At 50.3% G+C, this 20,269-nt stretch overlaps 1 protein-coding gene and 1 pseudogene across 4 annotated transcripts; one reads left to right on the forward strand and one right to left on the reverse strand.

The window, feature by feature from the left end:
- Positions 1–777: 777 nt before the first annotated feature.
- Positions 778–9,825, reverse strand: Dipk1b (divergent protein kinase domain 1B). 4 transcript variants are annotated; one of them, XM_045161097.1, is made up of 5 exons: positions 9,738–9,825; positions 5,691–5,828; positions 2,622–2,729; positions 2,356–2,532; positions 778–1,691 (listed from the first exon to the last, which is right to left on the reverse strand). In XM_045161097.1, exons 1-5 carry the CDS (start codon positions 9,798–9,800, stop codon positions 1,041–1,043), a joined length of 1,137 nt encoding a protein of 378 aa, XP_045017032.1. In that variant the 5' UTR covers positions 9,801–9,825; the 3' UTR covers positions 778–1,040. The 4 variants fall into 4 exon arrangements, with proteins under 4 accessions (XP_045017032.1, XP_045017019.1, XP_045017030.1 ...); XM_045161084.1 differs by having other exon boundaries at positions 778–1,847; XM_045161095.1 differs by having other exon boundaries at positions 778–1,847; positions 5,691–5,841; positions 9,738–9,824.
- LOC101604918 lies at positions 9,799–19,374 on the forward strand (annotated as a pseudogene).
- Positions 19,375–20,269: the final 895 nt, after the last annotated feature.

The raw sequence follows: 20,269 nt of genomic DNA on the forward strand, positions 1-20,269 counted from the left end.
CACAAAGTGGCACATGTAGCTGGAGGCCCTAGTGTGCCCAGATTCATTCTGTGTGTCTTTCTCAAATATATAAATACTTAAAATTTAAAAAGAGGATTGGAAAGATGGTGAAGCCTAGGGACCCAGATTCTCCAGGTATCACATAAGCCATGGTGATGCATGCATCTAGAGTTCATTTGCAGTGGCTGGAGGCCCTGGGGCGCACATTCTCTCCCTCTGTCTCAAAATGTTTAAAAAATGCAAAGAATATTGGGTCTTGAAGTTTGGAGCGTTATTGGAAACTTATTCCCTCTTAACTGAAATTTGATCAAAGTCTGTTTAGGACACCTATAATTCTAGGGGAAGATGGCGCCTTAGACTGTAGCTCAGTAATAAAAGTATTTTCTTAGCATATAGGCCTTGGGTTCAGAGTGATCGTCCTACCTTTTGGTCAGCTTGTCACTGGCTGCTCTAGAGCCAGATGAAAGGAGGCTCAGTGACAGCATGCAAAATCCTGAGTTGGATCTTAACCAGTGCAATCACTAAAAGCCAAAGGTAAAAAGTGTCTAGGTGCATGACCCATGTCTTCAATTTGCCTGGTGTCCAAGTGTTTCATGGATAGGTGCTCTAGAACAGGCCCTGCTGGAGGGCCTCCTTAGACCTGGGAGGGCAGGTGTATGAGGGGGCATCAGCCCTAGGAAGAAGGACCCGCTGCTCCTGGACTCAAGTGCTTAGACAGCAGGGAAGTCAGCCCAGCTGAGCTGCACTGGCAGCTTAACTACTCTGCATGCCTAGATGTCACATAAAAGCCATTTATTTACAACCTGTTAGAGTAACCATAGTGGGCCAGCCCCTAATGGGGACTCCAGGCCCCTCTCTTCCTGCTGGTTTGCTGGGATCCAGAAACCTGGACTCTCGGACTCTCAGGGGAGGGTGTTTGCAGCGGGATAACCGGTAACACTGCCCCACCCATGGCTGCTGGCTGGAACCTGCTGCGCTGCCAGCTCCAGGCAGATGCTGAGGAAGAAGGGCACAGGCTGCAGTGGCATGGGCCTGTGGCATTAGGAGTACTTGGTGTTGGAGATCTCCCTCCAAAGCAAGGTCTTGAGGTGGCTGAGCACCAGCGAGTGGTGGGCCTCCACCTGGCTGGCCAGTCCACTCAGCGTGGTGCAGGTGCGCAGCTGCCTGCCCAGCTCCTCACGGAGGTCGGCGGGGGCGCCAGGCAGCAGATAGTCCCGCAGCAGCTCACACACCTTGGCCAGGTTGGGCTGGATGAGATCACCCTTGCACTGCCGCATGAGTCGGTCGCAGGGAGCCCTGCAGTCACGCCCAAAGGTGCAGTCAGAGCTCTGCTCACAGTGGCGGCCCTGCAGGAAGCGGCGCACAGTGGCCTCGGGTGCCACCTGCTGCAGGTCGGCCATCTTGAAGTCGTAGGTGGCCGTGTAGCCCACATTGGCCAACGTGGTTTCACACATGTAGAAGGTCCCGTAGGATCCATGGAAGAGGTCCTCCACGAACTCCAGCAGGCCGATGGCGATCTTGGCGCGCCAGGGCCATGCAGGCCCGAACCACTGCTGGAGGGCCCTGTGCAGTGCAGGGGGCAGCAGCGGGCGCAGGATGGATGGCAGCGCGGCTCCACGGCCACGGGGAACAACCTCAGTGAGGTAGAGGTCCCCGCAGAAGCCCAGCAGGCGGGAGGCGTGCTCCTTCTCCTGCAGGGACAGCAGCAGCAGAAACTCGTTACGCTGCAGCAAGGCCCACACGGTCTTGGCCTCGGCCAGGGACACCCTGCTGTCCTTGTTGAAGTCAGCCATGAGCAGGATCTGGTCAACCAGCGCTGGCAGGGAGGGCAGGTCGCCCAAGTTTGTCTGGCATTTGGGACCAAAAGGAAGGCAAATGGAGTCAGTTGGAGCCAAGGGAGTATGTCCTTGTGTGTACCTCTAGCTGGTAGAATGTGGGCCCCGCCCTGGTCTTGGTCTTGGTCTTTCAGAATGCCTGTGGTGCCTGGCAGGCGAGCCGTGGGTGTTCCCTAGTCTTCACTGCCACCAATGTCCCTACTGTCAGCTCATGCCACGTCCCTGCATGGGACACACAGGCCTGAGGCTAGCAGAGCAGCTGCTAGGGGTCTGGAGTAGAGGCTGGAGTCCTTAAGAGTGAGTCACAGCCTCTGTGCCTACTTCTGCCACTCTGGACACACAGGGTCCTCCACCCCCCTCACCCTACTTCAGGCTCTGCCAGTCTGGTCCTACCAACCATGGAGAGATCCCACCTTATCCCCCCCCCTTTTCCTGCCAGCCTCCTTCCCAGGCCTTTGCAAGCATATCCAGCTGTGGACAACAGCAGGCAGTCTGAGCACCCCCCAGGAGAGCCACTGACCTTGAGGAAACTGAGGGTCATTTCGCGGAACTCCTTGATGGAGGTGCCTCGGGTGGGCTTGTCGAATAATACCAGCTCCCGCCGAGGGGCTACATCCGGTCGGGCCTTGGAGCTCAGGGCCTCCTGAATGCCACATTTGATGGTCACCTCTTTGTCCTGCCAGAGTCCACTGTACACCTGGACAAGGCCACAGGGATCCTACATGTGGATGCCATGGCCTCCCGCCAGCAGCAGCCCAGGCCCACCCAGCCTGCCTAGCAGCGCACCTGCTGGCCTGGGGCTGAAGACAGGCAGGTCCTCCACTCCACCTTGTGCAGTTCACACAGGTCCTGGCACACGGAGCCTGAGATGATGCCCTTGCGATACTGGTCACACTGAGGAGAAAAGTGCTAGGGTGTGGCCTGGGCTGCGGGGCTAGGTGGCTACAACCCCTGCTTGCTCCCACGGAACCACGGCCCAGCCGCACCCACTCCACCAAGGAGAAAGGAAAAGCGAGGTGGTCGCCAAAATAGGTGTGAGCATGGGTGCTGAGGCCCAAAGCCACATCTGCCCTTGTGCTCCAGGACCTGCTGTGCCTTAGCATTGCTGTCAGACACCCAAGCTGCTGGAGCCAGTAACCAAGCACTCTGGCTGTCCACCAGCCCCTCCCAGAAGCAGCACCCAAGCCTTGGCCCACACAGAGGCTGCTACCGATGGGCCTATCTCTAGCAGCAACCCCTCTGTTCCCAACTCCCCTCCCCACCCCACCCATCCCACTGTCTTGGCTCCTAAGGGATAGACACCTCCAGGCAGCTGCTGGGCACTGGAACCAGAACTCCACAGCCAGACAGCACAGAGAGCCAGAGGCATATCCCTCCTGGCAAGGCCCTCTCACAGCTGCCCCAGCTGAGCCCCCAGCAGCAGAGCTGTGGTCAGGCAGACAGTCCTAGATCCAGGTCGGACAAGAGCCACAATGGCATCCCTGCCAATACAAGTTCTTGTGAGAAGAAGCCTTAATCATGGTTGGACAACTAGGCATCAAGACCTGGTATCACCTATTCTCTATCTATCTTCTTGCCCCCACGCCACCCCCCAAAAAAAGAAAGAACAAAGGAAAAAAAAAATCTGGAGAGATGGCTTAGCAGTTAAGGCACTTGCCTGTGAAGCCTAAGGACCCAGGCTCAATTCCCCAGGACCCATGTAAACCAGATGCACAAGGGGGCGCATGCGTCTAGAGTTCATTTGCAGTGGCTGGAGGCCCTGGCATGCCCATTCTCTCTCTCTCTCTCTCTCTCTATTTGCCTCTCTCTTTAAAAAAAAAGGGGGGGTGAGAAAGAAAAAGAGTGAGAGAAAAAAGAGATATGTTGTCAAGTAATACCCTCTGGGTGCCCAGGCCACCTCTCCCATAGGACAAGGCTGCCAACAGCTCGAGGCTCTGTAGCCTAGCATGGCTGGGAGCTCTCAACCAACCACCCCTTTCCATCCACAGGAACCTCTCTCCTGGTCCAGCCGGTTCTGGGGGCTGACACAAGAGACCAGTCCCATAGTGAGGGCCTGGCCTTGCTGTCCACCCCAGGGCACAGCAAGGTTGCTCAGCCTCTTGGTGCACCAGTTGCTGGCCAACGTTAGGACCTGTGTGCACCAGCCCTAAGAAAAAGAGCACCCCACCATGTCTCTGGCCTGCCCTTCCTGCCAGGCCTGCCCTCATTAGGCAGCGGCCCAGGGAGATCCTCTCAGCAGTACCTGAATCAACATGCACAACCCATTCCTGAATGGGGCCTGGCAGGCCCCCAAGAGTAAGGGGCCTGCTGGCTCTGACTTGGGTGGATTCCTGGATGTACATCATCAGTTGCCATGGAGCCTGGTGCCGGCCAGAGCCAGACCCAGAGGAAAGGGGGAAGGGAGGTGTTCAACACCCCACCACGCAAGAAGCTGAGCCAACCCAAATCACTGATTCGGCCACGTGCGCCACAGAGGCAGGGTCTGTCCTGTGGCCACATGAAACAGGCTCTTCATCAGATAGAAAATGGAAAAGACACACATGCCGCTGCACCACCTTGTGGACAGGCCTTTCTCCACAGGGCTCTGACCCGACCAACACCACCAGTCACAGAATTGTGACATGCAGGGCCTTAGCAGAGAGGTGGAAGGAATGGGGGAAGGGTTTTGTGGGCTGGAGAGATGGCTTAGCGGTTAAGCGCTTGCCTGTGAAGCCTAAGGACCCCGGTTCGAGGCTCAATTCTCCAGGACCCACGTTAGCCAGATGCACAAGGGGGCGCACGCGTCTGGAGTTCGTTTGCAGTGGCTGGAAGCCCTGGCGCACCCATTCTCTCCCTCTCTCTCTCTCTATCTCCTTCTTTCTGTCTCTGTCACTCTCAAATAAATAAAAATGAAGAAAAAAAAATTTTTAAATACATTATACAAAGTTTTGTTCTTGGCTCATCACACACAGCAGGCGAGGAGCCTTGGGGGCAAGGACTTTAGGCCAGCAGAGGGAACAGCAGACTTGTGGGGGTTCCACAGAGACTGAGGGGAGTTCTGTGTTCAGCTTCCTCACGACTCCTGCTGCTGCCCCTCAGGTTCCCTGGGCAACTCTTCTCATCTCCCAGCCTCAGTTTCCCCATCTGCAGACCACACTGAGGATCCCAGCATGCTGAGAGCCCCTCTAGTACCCAAGACTGAATGACCTCTGGCACTGCCTGAGGCAGCAGGTGGTAGAAAAAACCCCTGGGCCCGGCGTGGTGGCGCACGCCTTTAATCCCAGCACTCAGGAGGCAGAGGTAGGAGGACTTTGAGGCCAGCCTGGAACTGCAGAGTGAATTCCAGGTCAGCCTGGGCTAGAGTGAGACCCTACCTTGAAAAAACAAAACAAAACGAAAGAAAGAACCCTTGGAAAGGAGGTGATGTGCCCTCCCTGGGGACAGGTTGCAGGACAGCTGGAATTAACTTCCGGGATGTCTCACTCACCATTTACAGGGCACCAAAAAACCAGGGTGTCAACTTCATGTGGCTCACGTGCATGTCCACATAAGCACTGCCACACATATGTGCTCACATGTACACCCTCACCAGATAGCCGTGCCATCTTCAGAGGGCATCAAAGGCCTGTTTTGGGGAATAGGCCAGGAAGAAGCCCTCTCCCGAGTGGGGCAGTGACAATAGATGAACCATCCTTGCTCCCCAACACCTAAGTCTACCCCTTGGCCCATACAACTCTGCTCACTGTAACAGCACTGCCATGGTCACTCCACTTCCTTCCCTTGACCCCGCCCCCAGTCCTCTACCGCCCCCTGCAGGCCCACCCTGCCAAGGGGCCCGACAAGAGCAAGGTCCCCTGGTGGCCCATGAGGACTTACGATCACCATCTGGCAGACGTGACCACGACAGAGTTCCGAGTAGGTTGAGTAGCGCACGTACACCATCCAGCTGCCCGCGAAGATGCCCAGCCAGACCAGCAGGGCATACTTGACTCTGAGGCCAGGGAGCCGGCCCTGCTGGGGGAGAGACCTGGTAAAGAAACACCCCCACTGTGGCCCTCCTGCACCCCATGTCCAAGAGCAGCTTCCACCCTTTTGGGCTTTTCATAGCCTGACTGACCCCCACAACATCAAGCATGACCTCCCTCAGTACCCCACTATTATAGGGCACATAGGACACACTGGGGCCTACAACCAAAGACTCCACACCACATATTGGCATTTCAAAAAGAGGAGAAAATGAAGAGACCATTTTTTTTTCTGAATAAACACTTTTGGGGGTCAGGGTTTGGTTTTCTTTGTTTTGTTTTTCGAGGTAGGGTTTCGCACTAGTCCAGGCTGACCTGGAATTCACTATATAGTCTCAGGGTGGCCTTGAACTCACAGTGATCCACCTACCTCTGGCTCCCAAGTGCTGGGATTAAAGGCGTGTGCCACCACGCCCAGCTTGTTTTTTGCTTTTTGTTTTTTGTTGAGATAGAGTCTCACTCTAGCCCAGGCTGACCTGGAATTCACTATGGAGTCTCAGGGTCGCCTCGAACTCATGGCAATCCTACCTCTGCCTCCGGCATGCACCACCACGCCCAATCAATAGACACTTTTTACACATGCCTCTTGAACTGCCCTCATTTCATAATATTTCCACTCTGAAAAAAAGTCACACGAGCAGCTGAGTTGCCGGGCAGGGACTTTTTCCAGCCCCCCCCCCCCAAGGGAGGTGACCCTCATTTTTCTCACTGTACTATATAATATACAAGGCTCTAGCTGAAGCAACTATGAAAAAGCATGTGTACAGGGCAGGGCCCTAACACCCCGACCCCAGCACACCCTCTGGGGGGCAGTGAGGGACGTAGGCTTGTGCAGCAGAGCTCCCAGCAGCAGCTTTCCGCGGGGACAAGAGTGGGACAGCAGCATCCATGCAGAGGGCAGTAAGCCATGGATGCCTGCACCACAGAACACCACTCAGCTTGTGCAGGGAGGAAGTATGACACTGACCACCACAGGGAAGGACATAGTGCTGACAAATGAACCAGTTACAGGACATGCCCTTTAAGAATCCACTCCATTGTGGTTCCCCAGAGTCCTCCTCAGATCAGGGATTCAGTGGGGAGCCGGTGTTTGGGAAGATAAGAGTTTGGGGGCTGGATGTAGAGCTGGCTGCACCACAGTGTAATAGCAGATTATGCAGTAAGTATATACTTAGAAATGGGTAAGATAGCATATTTTATCACACACAAACACATACATACACACACATTGGTATTTCCGAGGTAGGGTCTCACTCTAGCCCAGGATGACCTGGGTTTTTTTTAAATATTTTTTTGACAACTTCTTCTATAATTATAAACAACATCCCATGGTAATTCCCTCCCCCCCCACACTTTCCCCTTTGAAACTCCACTCTCCATCATATCCCCTCCCCCTTTCAATCAGTCTCTCTTTTATTTTGATGTCATCATCTTTCCTTCCTATTATGATGGGATGACCTGGTTCTTTGAGGTAGGGTTTCACTGTAGCTCAGACTGATGATATGGAATTCATGGTGTAGTCTCAGGGTGGCCTTGAACTCATGGCAATCCTCCTACCTCTGCCACCCAAGTGCTGGGATTCACAGTGTGTGCCACCATAGCCAGCTCTTACTATGTGTATTTTACCACATTTTTTTTTAAAGCACATGCCTATAATCCTGGCACTCAGGAAGATGAGGAAGGAGGATGTTGAGTTCAAAGCCAGCCTGGGTTCCAGAGTGAGACCCTGTCTCAAGAAACTAGGTGGGGGAGTAGAGCAAGCAGACCTAATCTCACAGCCCAAAACCCTGATCATGTATCTGGGGGAGGGTGGGAGGTGTGCTTCCATGGAGGTTCCGGGTCACCTTGTCATTCTCAACCCCCCTGCTTTGGTTGCCCTAGCACAGGGCATGGGAGGGGGCCGGTCTAAGTGTTAAGGATACTACCTCCCACCGGACACTCCAAGCAGTTTTCAAAGTTGACAACCAGGTACAGCTGCATGCCACCTCTCTTCCCCACCATCTACTCTGGCGAACAGCAGCCCCTGAGGGAGGAGACTGGGCTACCACGGAGTCTGTGCCATACAGGGGCTGGATGTCCCAAGACAAAGCTGAGGGCAGAGGGACCAGCCACAGAATGGGCTCATCAGGGAATGTGGGAGGGTCTAGCTTGGGGGCCAGAAGCCACTAGAGGAGGCCCATTGCCAATGCCAAGCGCCTCTGGTGGCTCCTGTCCACCTGCCACCGGAGGTGCGCTGACAACTGGAACCAGACAGCATCCCCCTCTGAAGACCTGGCAGTCAGTTGGCTTCAAGCCCATGATTTTCCCTGGTTTGCTCAGGGTTAAGACAGAAGTCTCCTCCAGGACATGGCTCCTTGGCAGGACAAGGCCCGACCCTTCTTAAGGTTGTTCTAGGAGAGAAAAGCCTTCCGATTCCCTGAAGGAGCAGAGGCCTGGGACATCTGAACAGAGAGATGCGGTGTGGCTCTATGGACTTTTGTCCTTGGGCCCCACTTGACTCTGGCACTCAGCAGTTACCGTCAGATTTGTCCATTATGAAAACAGAAGCCAAGACACAGTCAGGCACAGGGCTGCTGCAAGACACTGCAGGGGACTCCCAGCCATGTCAAGTGGGGAGGGACTGGGGCTGGGGCCAGGGGCTGACCCAGGCTGGACCACGGGACACACATTAGGAGCCTACCCTGTCACAGCCCACTCCAGTCAGGTCCCCTCCAGGAGCTGGGCCTTTGCACAGGTGACCCCCTGCCCTCCCCAGCCATCACCACCTGCTTATCTCTGATAGCCCCTGCCTGTCTGGCACAAGTTTTCCCAGGGACATCCTTGGATCCCTGTAGGTCCCCAGCACAAGGCAGGTCTCACCACAGCAGCATCCCACAGCTGGCTGGAGTAAGGGGGACAGGTTGGCAAGTGTTGGGCCCACCCTTTATAGAGCTGCAGAGTCCAATTCCTCGGGAGTCACTTGGAGCTCAGGCCATGTGCCAAGTGATCCTCACCACCACCCCAGAAGGGTATTTCCATGGTAAGGAAGTTGAGGTGCATTGCAAGCCACAGTAAGCCTGAGCCAGCCTCACTGGCACTTCTAGCCCAGGCACAGTTTTGTGTCAAGGCCCATCCCTCACAGCCAGGGGTCAGAGCGCACCCCATCTCCTAACATAAGTAGGGTCTTCAGACACTGAGCTGGGCAGGGATCACAGCATAGGCTGAGGCCCCTGGGGGTGATAAGGGGGGACAGGCAAGGGTGTCTGCACACAGTGGGTCCCTGCAACATAGATTTCAGTACTTATTCTCTTCTTGGAACAGGGCTAAGGCAGGCCAGGCACTGGGCCAAGAATGTAGCCCTGGCACCATCCCCTAACCCTGACCCAGGCCGGCCCTTTGGGGGCCAGGGAGGTCTGGGCAAGGCTGACTCCTACCGCCAGGCTCTGAGGGGTTCGGGCCACCAGAGAGGCTAGGGCCCTGAAGATAGAGGCCTGGCCTGAATCTCCCCAAAGCAGAAGGGGAGGGCCCTCTCCTGCAGACAAGAGAAATTCCTGTCCGATCCAAGGTCACCGGGGGTCAGGACAAGGTCCCAGGCTTGACTGGCTGATGGGATGACCACGGGGAGGATACGTTCTTCTGGGGCATTCCAACATGTCCCAAGTTTGCTCTCGGGGGGGCGGTGGGGGGGGGGCTGGAGAAAAGCCTTATTTTGAAATAGTGAACAGGGGGAGGGACTTGTGCACGGCTGGGGGGGGGGGTCTTGGGGACAAGCTGCACGCCCCATCGGCGGCTCCCACGGCCCAGCACCCCAGCCTCTGCTCCCCTCCACCCACCCCCCCCCAGCCTCCCCGCGTTCCGCAGCCGGGGCTGGCCGCCGCCCTCCGCGCGCCGGGCGGGCCGGGGTCCGCGCGCCGCTTACCTGCAGGCCCTTGGAGAACGGGCAGAGCAGCACCAGGTGCGCCAGGCGCCGCAGCCGCCGCATGATGGGCGCCGGCCGGGGCTGCGGGAGGCCCCGCGGCTGGCTCGGCCTCAGCCCCGGCCCGGCCTGGCCCGCATCAGCCTCTGCTGACACGCCATGCGGGCTGCGCGCCCCCGGCCCGCGTTAAAGGCGAGGGCGCGCGTCTTTCTGACGGCCGACCGCGGCGCGCGCGGGACGGAGGGAGGGAGGGAGGGAGGGAGGGAGGGAGGGAGGGAGGGAGGGAGGGAGGGAAGGAGGGAGGGAGGGAGGAAAGTGGGCGCGCGGGGAAGAAGGGGCGCCCCCCAGTCCCGCCTCTGGTCTCGCCTCGGCCTTGCAGAGCTCAGCTCAGCCAAGATCGCGATCGTCTCGGCTGCTGGGACCGTGGCGTGCAGGTACCAAGCTGAGGACCTGTCGCGGCGCCAAGAGCGCGCTTGCGTTGTTTCTTCCACCTTTTTTCCCCTTTCGGTAAAAGGCGCCAGTTTTACCCTGCAGCCCTGCCGGGTTCAAGTGGCATTGTGTACAGCACCGAGCATCTCCCTGGCAGCGCTGCGGGTTGCAGCCCAGCGGCCTCGTGGAAGGATGCCTGGTCCTCGGGGTTCAGCAACTGCACTTGTCAGTCCCTTGGGACCCATGGGTGGACACGCCTCTCTCCCTCCGCAGGACGTTTGAGTACCCATTTGAGGTGATTAGGAATGAGGCAGCCAACAACTTTCCGTTTCCCTTGGCCAAAGCCCTGAAGGGCTCTGCAGACCCATGGCGAAGGTTTTTGTACCCTCTCAGGCAGCTGTGCCACGACATAGGCATAGGACGACCCACACATCCTTATCCTGACGTGGTGCTGTTGGGTTAAATTTTAGCAAGGGGAGGACAGGGTGTCCACAGGGAGTCAGTTGCACTATGAATACCGATGTTCAGCACCTTCCCCTGTGCTCAGATGCCACCCACATACCCGCTTTGCAAAGTAGGTCCAAACCACAAATACTGGGGCGTGGTGGCGCACGCCTTTAATCCCAGCACTTGGAAGGCCAAGGTAAGAGGATCGCTGTGAGTTCAAGGCCACCCTGAAACTACATAGTGAATTCCAGGTCAGCCTGGGCTAGAGCGAGACCCTACCTCGAAAAACAAAACAAAAAAAAATGCAAATACTAATTTTTTTTTTTTTTTTTCGGGGTAGGGTCTCGCTCTAGCTCAGGCTGACCTGTAATTCATTATGTAGTCTGAGGGTGGCCTCGAACTCATGGTGATCCTCCTAGCTGTGCCTCCTGAGTGCTGGGATTAAAGGCATACGCCACCACGCCCAGCTTGCAAATACTAGTTTATTTGCAAGCACAGAGAGTGTATTTGGCCAAACTAGGGCTTCTTGATGCTGCAAACTCTAGACACAAGCTCCACTTTGTATGTCTGGCTTTATGTGAGTACTGAGGAATGGGACAGGAGCAGGCAGACATTGCAAGCACCTTTAACCACTGAGCCATCTCCAGCCCCAGAAAAGTTTTTTTTTGTTTTTTTTTAAATTTTGTTTTTGCTTTTGAGGTAGGGTATCACTCTAGCCCAGGCTGACCTGGAATTCATGATGTAGTCTCAGGCTGGCCTCGAACACACAGTGATCCTCCTGATAAGGGAAACTGAGGCACATAGAGTCAGCACCAGAGATAGAAAATTTATTCATGCCAATATGGACTCAGGGGAATAACTTCCAAAGCCTGAGTACTGAGATCTGATAGTTCAGGGGTTTTATAGACAGTATGGCAGGCAGTGTGGTATAATCTTGAATTCCTTACACTATTGGTGGGTTGCAAGTTTCTAAGATTACACGATTTGGGAGTACAAGCAGAAAATTCCTTAGCAATAAGTCAGTGATGAGAAAGTACCAATATAGAACAGAAAGCTGTTTGTTCCAGGGTGTTTCTGCCCATGGCTGCACTAACCAGGTAACAACATGCAAATGGTCTAGCTGCATACATAGGGAGGAGGCTCAGGGCATGCTGTCTCCCTGGTAAAGCTTAAAATCTGTTTTAGAGTATTACCTGGGCCTGGTTTCTTTGTTCAATTTCTTCTACCTCTGTCTCCTGAGTGCTGGGATTAAAGGCATGTGCACCACATCTCAGCTAAGAAGCTTGTTTATTTTTTAAAATTTAATTAAGTTATTAATTTTATTTTTTTTAATTTATTTTTATTTATTTATTTTTGTTTTTGTTTTTGTTTTTGTTTTTCAAGGTTGGGTCTCACTCTAGCCCAGGCTGACCTGTAATTCACTATGTAGTCTCAGGGTGGCCTCAAACTCTCAGCGATCCTCCTACCTATGCCTCCCAAGTGCTGGGACTAAAGGCATGTACCACCATGCCTGGGCTAAGAAGCTTCTTTTTACAGTGAGCAGAGAGGCTATTGCAGACTCAACTGGCCAAAGTACTAAGAATAAGTGATATTTTTAAGATATTTTATTTATTTATTTGAGAGACAGGCAGAGGAAGAGGCAAAGAGAAAGAGAGAATGGCCTAGATTGTTGCTAGAAGATTTTCAGTGCCAGGGATGGGATACCTTCCAGTGAGTTGTTGGCCAAGGAGGTCCCTGATGCCCCCAAAACATTATAGGCCATTGCCGAGGCCCTTGGTTTCACACCAGGAATAGATGGTAAGACCCTATTGCTGGAGACTCCACATACTTGGGCTGCAAGGCCATTAAGAAATCCTGCTGGAACTGAGCTGATAACCTCCTCCATGTAGACCAGCTGAGAAAGAGAGAATGAGCTCACCAGGGCCCTTTCCCAGCCCAGAATTTAAGTGTTCAGCCTTAACCAAGATGTCTATGCAACCTGCTCCAAGGCCGAGGGAATACTGGAGAAGAGGCGGTGGTAAGTATAAGAGCCGGAGGATGAGGAAGAGTGCTGGGGAATTCTGTCTTTTCTGCAAATGACACCTGCCACTTCGCTCACGAGCTCACAACAGTTAGGATTTACCTATACACGACTGGGTCAAGCCAGGCGTGTGGTGGCGCACGCCTTTAATCCCCAGCACTCTGGAGGCAGAGGTAGGTGGATCACCATGAGCTCGAGGCCACCTGAGACTACATAGGGAATTCCAGGTCAGCCTGGGCTAGAGCGAGACCCTACCTTGGAAAACCAAAAAAAAAAAAAAAAAGAGAGAGAGAGAGAGAGAGAGAGAGAGAGATGATCCCTTGTGCCCCTCTCCCACACCAGACTCTCCTAGAGGACCTATTGGCTGTTAATGATTGCCAGTGAAAGGGAAGTCATTTTATTCAATGGCATATCACTGGTTAGTTGACCAACTCTGCACTCACGCTCATGCAAGCAACCCTAATTTAATGCTGAGTCACAAAAAGAGATATGAAAGAAGGAAGAGGAATAATGGGGAAAAGAGGGTCAGCAGGAGTGGGAGGAGGAAAACAAGGTTAAGCGCTTGCCTGTGAAGCCTAAGGACCCTGGTTCAAGGCTCGATTCCCCGGGACCCACATTAGCCTGATGCACAAGGGGTGCACGTGTCTGGAGTTTGTTTGCAGTGGCTGGAGGCCCTGGCGCATCCATTCTCTCTCCCTCTCTCTCTCTCTCTCTCTCTCTCTCTCTCTCTCCCCCCCCCCCCCGCCTCTTTCTCGCTCTGTCTGTCGCTCTTAAATAAATAAATAAAAGAAAAGAAAAATAAGGTGCAAGAGCAATGGAGGAGGACTTCTTATGTCAGCTAAATAGCGTGGACAACTTAATTTTTATTTTTCAATCTGGGCTGCTATGCTACAGTGCCCTCCTGTAATTATTTATCTTCCTTGATTCTTTTATGTTTTTATTATTTTTTTAATTTTTATATTTTATTATGGACAATTTCCATACTTATAGACAGTAAACCATGATAATTCCCTCCCCCCCAACCACCACTTTGCCCTTCACAGCTCCACTCTCCAACATGTCCCCTCCATCAGTCTCTCTTTTATTTTGATGTCATCATCTTTTCCTCCTATTACAATGGTCTTGTGTATATTGTGCCAGGTACTGGGAGATCATGGATATCCAGGCCACTTTATGTCTGGAAGAGTGCTTTGTAAGCAGTCCTACCCTTCCTTTGGCTCTTACATTCTTTCTTCCGCCTCTTCCTCAATGGACTCTGAGCCTTGGAAGGTGTGATAGAGATGTTTCAGTCCTGAGCACTTTGTCACTTCTTAGCACTATGGTGACTTCTGAGTCATCCCAGAGGTCACCATCATCTGAAAAGAGAAGCTTCTCTAACCAAAAATGAGAGTAGAATATGAACATTTAGAAAAGTGCTCACCAGGAAGTTTGGCAAGCATAATGTGTGTATTTACCACCAGGTATTACACCCCTAGTGCTCATGACTTCCCCCATCATAGGTTTTCAGTATCAGGCATGTATTACCTCCCATGGAGCAGTCCAATTAGAGAGCAGTTGGATTCCCCCATAACAGACATGCCACTATTGCACCTGTTGGCTTATTTGGCCTGGCTGGCCCAACTTGAGGCTTGCAGTGTCCACTCTTGTTTATGTCCATTGACGACTTCTCTCTCTCCCATGGAGCTGCATGTAGCATAGTTTTTTCCAGCTTTCTGTCAGTTGGTCTACAGGAAGTCCTCAGCTCAGTTCCAGTTTCCTTGTTCAGAGACCTTGTAGTCCAAGCATGTGGAGTCTTCAGCAATAAGGTCTTACCATCTATTCCTGGTGGGAAACCAAGAGCCTTGTCAATGGCCTATAATGTTTTGGGAGCATCAGGGACCTCTTTGGCCAACAACTCACTGGAAGGTATCCCATCACTGATACTGAAATTTTCTAGTAAAATCTATGGCTTCTGGATGCACCATTGTCCAAAAAAGTAGGTTCCCATATGATTTATTCATACCATCTTAGATTTTGATGAACCCTCTTCCACCCTTCCTTTACTCAATCTCTTCCCCTGACCTCACTTAGGCCTTTCCACCCCCAGTAATCAGTTCTTCTACTTACTTATCTACAAAACCATCCCCTTAAGTCCTCCCCTCTTCTCCCTCCCTTATAGCCCCTTTCTAGCTTACTGGCCTTTGTTACTTAGTTTTATTCCAACTCACACACAAGTCCAAATATTTGTAGCTAGGATCTACATATGAGAGAGAACATGCAACATCTGGATTTCTGGGCCTGGGTCACCTCACTAAGTATAATCATTTCCAGGTCCACTCATTTCCCTGCAAATATCATAATTTCATTTTTCTTTACCACTGAATAGAACTCCATTTTTTAAATGTGTCACATCTTCATTATCTATTCATTAGTTGAGGTACATCTAGGCTGGTTGCATTTCCTAACATTTGTGACTAGAATGGCAGTAAACATGGTTAAGCAAGTATCTCTAAGGCAGTGAAACAAGTCCTTGGAATATATACTTAGGAGTGGAATAGCTGGGTCATATGGTAAATCTATTTTCATCTGCCTCAGGATCCTCCACACTGATTTCCACAACAGCTGGATCAGATTGCATTTCCACCAACGGTGTAGAAGGATTCCTCTTTTTCTGCATCCTCGCCAGCATTTATTGTCATTTGTTTTCATGATGGTAGCCATTCTGACAAGGGTAAAATAGAGTCTCAAAGTACTTTTAATCTGCATTTCCCTGATAGCTAAGGATGTAGAACATTTTCTTAGATGTCTATATGTCATCTGTATTTCTTCATTTGAGAACTCTCTATTTAGTTCCATTTCCCTTTTTTTTTGTTGTTTGTTTTGTTTTGTCTTGTTTTTCAAGGTAAGGTCTCACTCTAGCCCAGGCTGACCTGGAATTCACTATGGAGTCTCAGGGTGGCCTCGAACTCACAGTGATCCTCCTACCTCTGCCTCCCAAGGGCTGGGATTAAAGACGTGCACCACCATGCCTGGCTTACCATTGCCCATTTTTTATTTGAGTTGTTTGATTTCTTATTATTCCATTTTTTGAATTCTTTGTATATCCTGGATATAATCCTGTCAGATATACAGCTACCAAAGATTTTTCTTCCATTTTGTAGGTTGTCTCTTTACTCTATTCACAATGTCCATTTACTGTACAAAATGCAATTTCATGATGTCCCAGTGATTGATCAGTGATTTTGTTTCATGAGCAACTTTTATGTTCAGAAAGTTGCTGCCTATCCTAATATGTTGAAGAGTTTCCTAGCTATTTCCTCTAGCAGTTTCAGAGTTTCTGGTCTGATGTTAAGTTCTTTGATCAATTTGGACTTAATTCTTATGCATGCAGAGAAATAAGGATCTATTTTGATTCTTCTACATATAGATACCCAGTTTCCCCAGCACCATTTGTTGAAAGAGATTATCTTTTCTCCAAAGAGCATTTTTGGCATTTTGTCTAAGATCAGGTAGCTATCGCTACTCTGACTTACATCTGGGTCCTCTATTCTGTGACGGTGATCTATACATTTGTTTTTGTGGCAGTACCTTGCTGTTTTTTGTTACTATGGCTCTGTAATATAGGTTAAAATAAGGTATGGTGATATCACCAACCTTATTTTTGTTACTCAAAATTGTTTTAGATATTCAAGGATCTTTGTGCTTCCAAATGAATTTTAGGATTGTTTTTTCTATTTCTGTGAAGAATGCCATTGGAATTTTGATGGGGATTGCATTAAACGTGTAGATTGCTTTTGGTAAAATTGACAGTTTCACAATATTGACTCAAGAACATGGGATGTCTTTCCATTTCCTAGTGTCTTCTTAAGTGTTTTAAAGTTTTCCTTGTAGAGATCCTTTACTTCCTTAGTTATGTTTATTCCAAGGTACTTTATTTTATTTATTTATTTTAATTTTTCTTATTTATTTGAGAGAGAGAGACAATGGGCACACCAGTGCCTCCAGCCACTGCAAATGAACTCCAGATGCATGTGCCACCTTGTGCATCTGGCTTACATGGGTACTGGGGAATCAAGCTTCAAACCGGGGTCCTTAGGCTTCACAGGCAAGCGCTTAACTGCTAAGCCATCTCTCCAACTCTTTTTTTTTTTTTTTTTTGAGGCAATATTGAGTGGGAGTGATTGGCTGATTTCATCCTCAGCGTCTTTGTTGTTAGTATATATGAAGGCTACTGTGTCTATTTTGTATCCTGCTACATTGCTAAAAGTGTTTATCAGCTCTACCAGTTTGCTAGTAAAGTCTTCAGGGTCCTTTATGTATAGAATCATATCATATGCACATAATTATAATTTGATCTCTTCCTTTCCAATTTGTATCCCTTTTATGTGTGTCTCTTGCCTTATTGCTATGGCTAAGGCTTCCAGTACTATCTTATATAAAAGTGTGGACAGTGAACACCCTTGTCTTATTCTTGATTTTAGAATTTTACTTTTATTTATTTATATGACAGATAAAGAGGGAGAGAGAGAATGGGTATGACATAGACTCCAGCCACTGCAAACGAACTCCAGACACGTGCGCCCCCTTGTGCATCTGGCTAACATGTGTCTTGGGAAATTGAACCTGGGTCCTTTGGCTTTGCTGGCAAAGGCCTTAACCGCAAAGCCATCCCTCCAGCCCTTGTTCCCGATTTTAGTGGAAAAGTTTCAAGTTTTTCTCCATTTAGTATTATGTTTGCTGTAGGTTTGTCATAAATAGCCTTTATTATGTTTAGATATGTTCCTATTATTCCCAGTTTCTGTAGGACTTTTATCATGAAGAGATGCTGGATTTTGTTTTTGTTTTTGTTTTTCAAGGTAGAGTCTCATTTTAGCCCAGGCTGACCTGGAATTTACTATGTAGTCTCATGGTGGCCTCGAACTCATGGTGATCCTCCTACCTCCGCCTCCCCGTGCTGGGATTAAAGGCGTGCACCACCATGCCCAGCTCAAATGCCTTTTCTGCATCTGTTGCAGTCAGGTTCCCATTGATGGCAGAAAACACCCTACCAAAAACTGCTTGTGAGAAAAAAGGGTTTATTTTGGTTTACAGACTCAAGGGGAAGCTCCATGATGGCAGGGGAAAACAGCAGCATGAGCAGACGGTGGACATCGCCTCCTGGCCAACATCAGGTGGACAGCAGCAATAGGAAACTATGCCAAACACTGTCAAGAGGACACTGGCTATAACACCCATAAGCCTGCCCCCAACAATACACTGCCTCCGGGAGGTGTTAATTCCCAAATTTCCATCAGCTATGAACAACCTAGCATTCAGAACACCTAAGTTTATGGGGGACACCTGAATCAAACCACCACACCACGTAAGCCAGCTGCACATGGTGGCACATGCATCTGGAGTTCGTTTGCAGTGACTAGGAGCCCTGAAGTGCCCATTCTCTCTACCTCTCATAAATAAAAATAAAATATTTTGCAGTGGGAAGAGCGAGCAGGCTGGAGGTACTGGTGCCAGATGCAGAGGAAAATGGCTACAATTAGTCGTTTAGAGGCTGTGGACCCACTGACACAGGAGTCTGCTGAGCCTCTAGTCATGAGGACCATGATACTTCCACAGAGAATCCAGATGAATCCAACCATGACCCCCCAGTTTGAGCCAATAGTTTCATTTCCTGTTCAAGAAATTAGCCAGTGGGCTGGAGAGATGGCTTAGCGGTTAAGTGCTTGCCTGTGAAGCCTAAGGACCCTGGTTCGAGGCTCAGCTCCCTAGGACCTCTTTAGCCAGATGCACAAGGGGGTGCACGCATCTGGAGTTCGTTTGCAGTGGTTGGAGGCCCTGGCGCGCCCATTCTCTCTCTCTCTCTCTCTCTGCCTCTTTCTCTGTCTGTCACTCTCAAATAAATAAATAAAAATAAAAATATTAAAGAAAAGAAAAGAAATTAGCTGGGAGTGGTGGCGCATGCCTTTAATCCCAGCACTCAGGAGGCAGAGATAGGAGGATCGCTGAGAGTTCAAGGCCAACCTGAGATGACATAGTGAATTCCAGGTCAGCCTGAGCTAGACACCCTACGGGGGGGTGGGGGGGGCGGGGATAAGAAAAGAAATTAAAACACTGGAGGAAGATGAAAAGGAACTTTTGTTTTGTTTTGTTTTGTTTGTTTTTTTTTGAGGAGGGTCTCTCTGTTTAGCCCTGGCTGACCTGGAATCTGGAATTCACTATGTAGTCTCAGGGTGGCCTTGAACTCATGGAGATCCCTCTACCTCTGCCTCCTGAGTGCTGGGAGTTAAGGCGTGTGTCACCACAGTAGGCGAGGAACTTTTAATAATGTGGGCAAGACCAAGATTTGCTTCAGAGAATGACCTTCCAGAGTGGAAGGAGGGAGGCACTGGTGACGTCAAGCTCCTGAGGCATAAGGAGAAAGGAATGGCAAGCCTTCTCATGAGGAGGGACGAGAACTTGAAGAAATGTACCAACCAACCACTCTATCCCACGATGATGGAGCTGAATCCAAGTGCTGGGAGTGACTGTGCCGGGGTCTGGGACGCCCATGCTGACCTCATTGATGCGTGTCCTAAGTCCCAGCCATCTGCTTCCTAAAGGCCGACGCACAAAAGTTCAAAACAAAGTTTGAAAAATGCAGGAAAGAAGTAGAAGGGGCAGGGACAACCTGGCAAAAACAACAATGCTGAAAATGTGGCTGAAAAGCTGGAAGCTCTTTCTGTGGAGGCTGGAGACAAGGCTGAAGAGAACTCCAAAGAGAAACAATGAGTAATAATCTCCTATTCCTTTCTTTTTTTAAATTTTGCTCTGCCTTTCCTTTTTATTTTGTTCTTATTCTGTTTTGTTTTAACAAGGGACTTTATATAAAGAACTGAATTCCAACCTTCAAAAAAAATATTGTAAAAAATAAAAGGCTGGGTGTGGCGGTGCACGTCTTTAATCCCAGGATTTGGGAAGCAGAGGTAGGAGAATTATCATGAGTTGGAGGCCACCCTGAGACTACATAATGAACTCCAAGTCAGCCTGGGCTAGAGCTACCTTGAAAAACCAAATAAAATGAAATTATAAATAAAATAGCTGTTTGGGGGCTGGAGAGATAACTCAACAGTTAAAGGTACTTGCTCTCAAAGCCTGCGGGCCTGGGTTTGATTCCCTAGTACCCACATAAAGCCAGATGCACATGCATCTGGAATTCATTTGCAGTGACAAGAAGATCTGGTGTGTCCATCCCCCCACCATAAATATAATTAAAAATACCCAGCTTATTATCTTTTATGTATGACTTGGCATCTCTGTGACCAGCTCAGACACCTACAGTTCTGAGTTATAGTTTTGTTTTTTTTTTTTTTTTTTTTTTTTGGTTTTTCGAGGTAGGTTCTCGCTCTAGCCCAGGCTGACCTGGAATTCACTTTATTCTCAGGGTGGCTTTGAACTCTCAGCGATCCTCCTACCTCTGCCTCCCGAGTGCTGGGATTAAAGGCATGTGCCACCACGCCCGGCTTAAGTTATAGTTCTTATTGACATACTCCTATTAAGCTAAACCTATACCTGATCCCTTGCTTATCCCTGCTGAGGTAAACTCATTGTCTTATACTCCAGGGTTCCCTCATATTTATCATCTTTCTGCTTTCCAGTGTCTTCAGTACAATAGCTTTTGAAGATG

Source organism: Jaculus jaculus, chromosome 1 (assembly GCF_020740685.1).
Source record: "Jaculus jaculus isolate mJacJac1 chromosome 1, mJacJac1.mat.Y.cur, whole genome shotgun sequence".
Taxonomy (NCBI): Eukaryota; Metazoa; Chordata; class Mammalia; order Rodentia; family Dipodidae; genus Jaculus; species Jaculus jaculus.